This window comes from Octopus bimaculoides, chromosome 10 (assembly GCF_001194135.2).
Source record: "Octopus bimaculoides isolate UCB-OBI-ISO-001 chromosome 10, ASM119413v2, whole genome shotgun sequence".
NCBI lineage: Eukaryota > Metazoa > Mollusca > Cephalopoda > Octopoda > Octopodidae > Octopus > Octopus bimaculoides.
In genome coordinates, this window is record NC_068990.1 from 64,748,993 (window position 1) to 64,751,372 (window position 2,380).

A 2,380-nucleotide genomic window follows, 5' to 3' on the forward strand; every position below is an offset into this window, starting at 1 on the left:
ATATATATATATATATATATATATATATATATATATATATATATATATATATACACACACACATATATACATATATATACACATAAATATATATCTTTATATATATATATACACACACACTCATATATATATATATAGCAATAAGAAAATGGAGGGGAATAGGTGGCGTTCATCAACTTGCAGACATTGTATTGCCATGGAACGAAAAAACACTAGTGTAATAATAATTGGGTATTCTTCCAGTAGTATATTGGATAGATATTATCCCTTAGTAGGTTGGATTCACAAACCCTAACTTTCTTGGATATATATATATATATATATATATATGTATATATATATAAGGCGTGCTGGTAGAATCGTTAGCACACCGGGCGAAATGCTTAGCGGCATTTCGTCCGTCTCTCTACTTTCTGAGTTCAAATTCCGCCAGTGTCGACCTTGCCTTTCATTCTTTCGAGGTCGGTAAAATAAGTACCTGTTGAACATTAGGGGGTCGATGTTGGAGGTCCAACTAACCCTGTCTCCTGAAATTGCTGGCTTTGTGCCAAAATTTGAAAGCAATATAGATAGACAGATAGATATGGTGTCGGAGATTGAGAGAAAAAAGGAGAGAAAAAAAGGTATAAAGGCAAGAGAAAAGTGAAAGAAAATTCAGATGTTGTTATGTGGCGATTATAGAAAAACAGAAAATTATCACTTTACCTTATATATGGAATTGACTCTGGCAAAGAACAATGAGCATACGAGTATTAAGATACAGGTGGAACAATAACGCAATGTGATATTTTCTACCCGGCTGGCCATGCTGTTTTTTTTTTCTTTCACTTTTTATTTATTTTCCACACAGAGTAATAAGAAGTATTTAAGATGTTAATCGTTGTTTTATCACAACTCTTGACAGTTGTTGCAGTTCGTAAGTGATGATGAAGAGTGATGTAAAATATTAGGAAATCCTTGTTTTTGTTAGATGCCTTGTTTTTCTTTCTTTCTTTTTTTCTTTTTTTTTTTTGTTTACTTTTGTGTTGTGACAGACTTAAAAATAGCTTCTAAGCGCTCACTGAATGAGTGCGACAATGTGTAGTTTTAGAAAAAGCCTATATTTATATATATATATAGATATAGATAGATAGATATAGATATACGTAAATGTGTGAGAGTGCGTGCGTACGCTGTGTGTGTGTGTGTGTGTGTGTGTGTGTGTTAGTGTGTGAGTAGGGGGATGGTCTGTGTGAACGTAATTTGTTGTGGGCTGTAGTTTGTGAATAGGAAATACAACAAAACAGAATTAGTTAAACTGCAGCAGCGAAGGTTACACTACACTACACCACTACCACCACCACCACCACTACTACTACTACTACTACTACTACTACTACTGCTGTTGCTGCTGCTCCAACCTGTTAGGCGAGTGTGTAAGCGTTCGGTCCTTCAAAAGAATACTGATACAGAATATATATATATATATCAATGAATGAATGAATAAAATATGGATATTAGCTATTGATTTATGCAACAAAAAATATATAAATGTGGAGATAGTTATATAAATGTATGTGCGTATAAATATATATAAATATGTGCAATATATTTTGCCTGTATAAATATATAAATGTGTAGTATGCGTGTATAAATATATGTATATATATATATATATCTGTATATATATATATATGTATAAATGTGTGTAGTAAGCGGTTAACTTTTGAATGATTTTCAGAGAAGCTGGTGGTAAGCTTAAATAGATGTCTTCCTGCATAAGGCGGAGCTTGTATGTCCGCCTTCTCTCTTAGAATGTTTACTCTCTCTCTCCCTCTCTCTCTCTTTCTTTCTTTTTTCTCTCCCTTTCTCTCTCTCTCTCTCTCTCTCTCTCTCTCTCTCCCTCTCTCTCTTTATAACGTAGCACCCACCTTCTTAAAGGCCCTTCCTCTGTTGTTGAACATGTAATAAGTATGTGCATGGCTGTATATACAAATGTGTTTCTGTGTATGTGTGTGAGTGTGTGTGTGTGTGCGCGTGCGCGCGTGTAATTATGCTGTATATTTGAATATCAATGTCGTATTTGTGCGTGTGTGTGTCTTGTGGGGGGGGGTTGTGTATGTGTGTGCCTATGTATCCATATATTTATGTGTGTATGTATGTTTGTGTACCTACGAATATATATATATATATATATATATATATATATGTATGGATATACATATATATACATATATATATATATACATACGCACATATATATATGTGTGTGTATGTATCTATGCATACACACACGTGTATATATGTATGTATTTGTGTATTACGTGTATGTTTGTGCATTTACGCAAATGCGCGCGCGCGTAAGAGAGAGAGTGTGTATATATGTACGTATGAATGCATG

At 33.7% G+C, this 2,380-nt stretch overlaps 1 protein-coding gene across 1 annotated transcript in view; it reads right to left on the bottom strand.

Moving 5' to 3' along the window:
• LOC106879755 (uncharacterized) overlaps positions 1-1,712 on the bottom strand; it is a 68,177-nt gene extending 66,465 nt beyond the window's left edge. Inside the window, exon 1 of the mRNA XM_014929434.2 lies at positions 706-1,712. Within this exon, the coding sequence (XP_014784920.1) occupies positions 706-807 (102 nt within the window). The 5' untranslated portion in view covers positions 808-1,712. The remainder of the gene's footprint in view (positions 1-705) is intronic.
• Between the last annotated feature and the right edge of the window lie 668 nt (positions 1,713-2,380).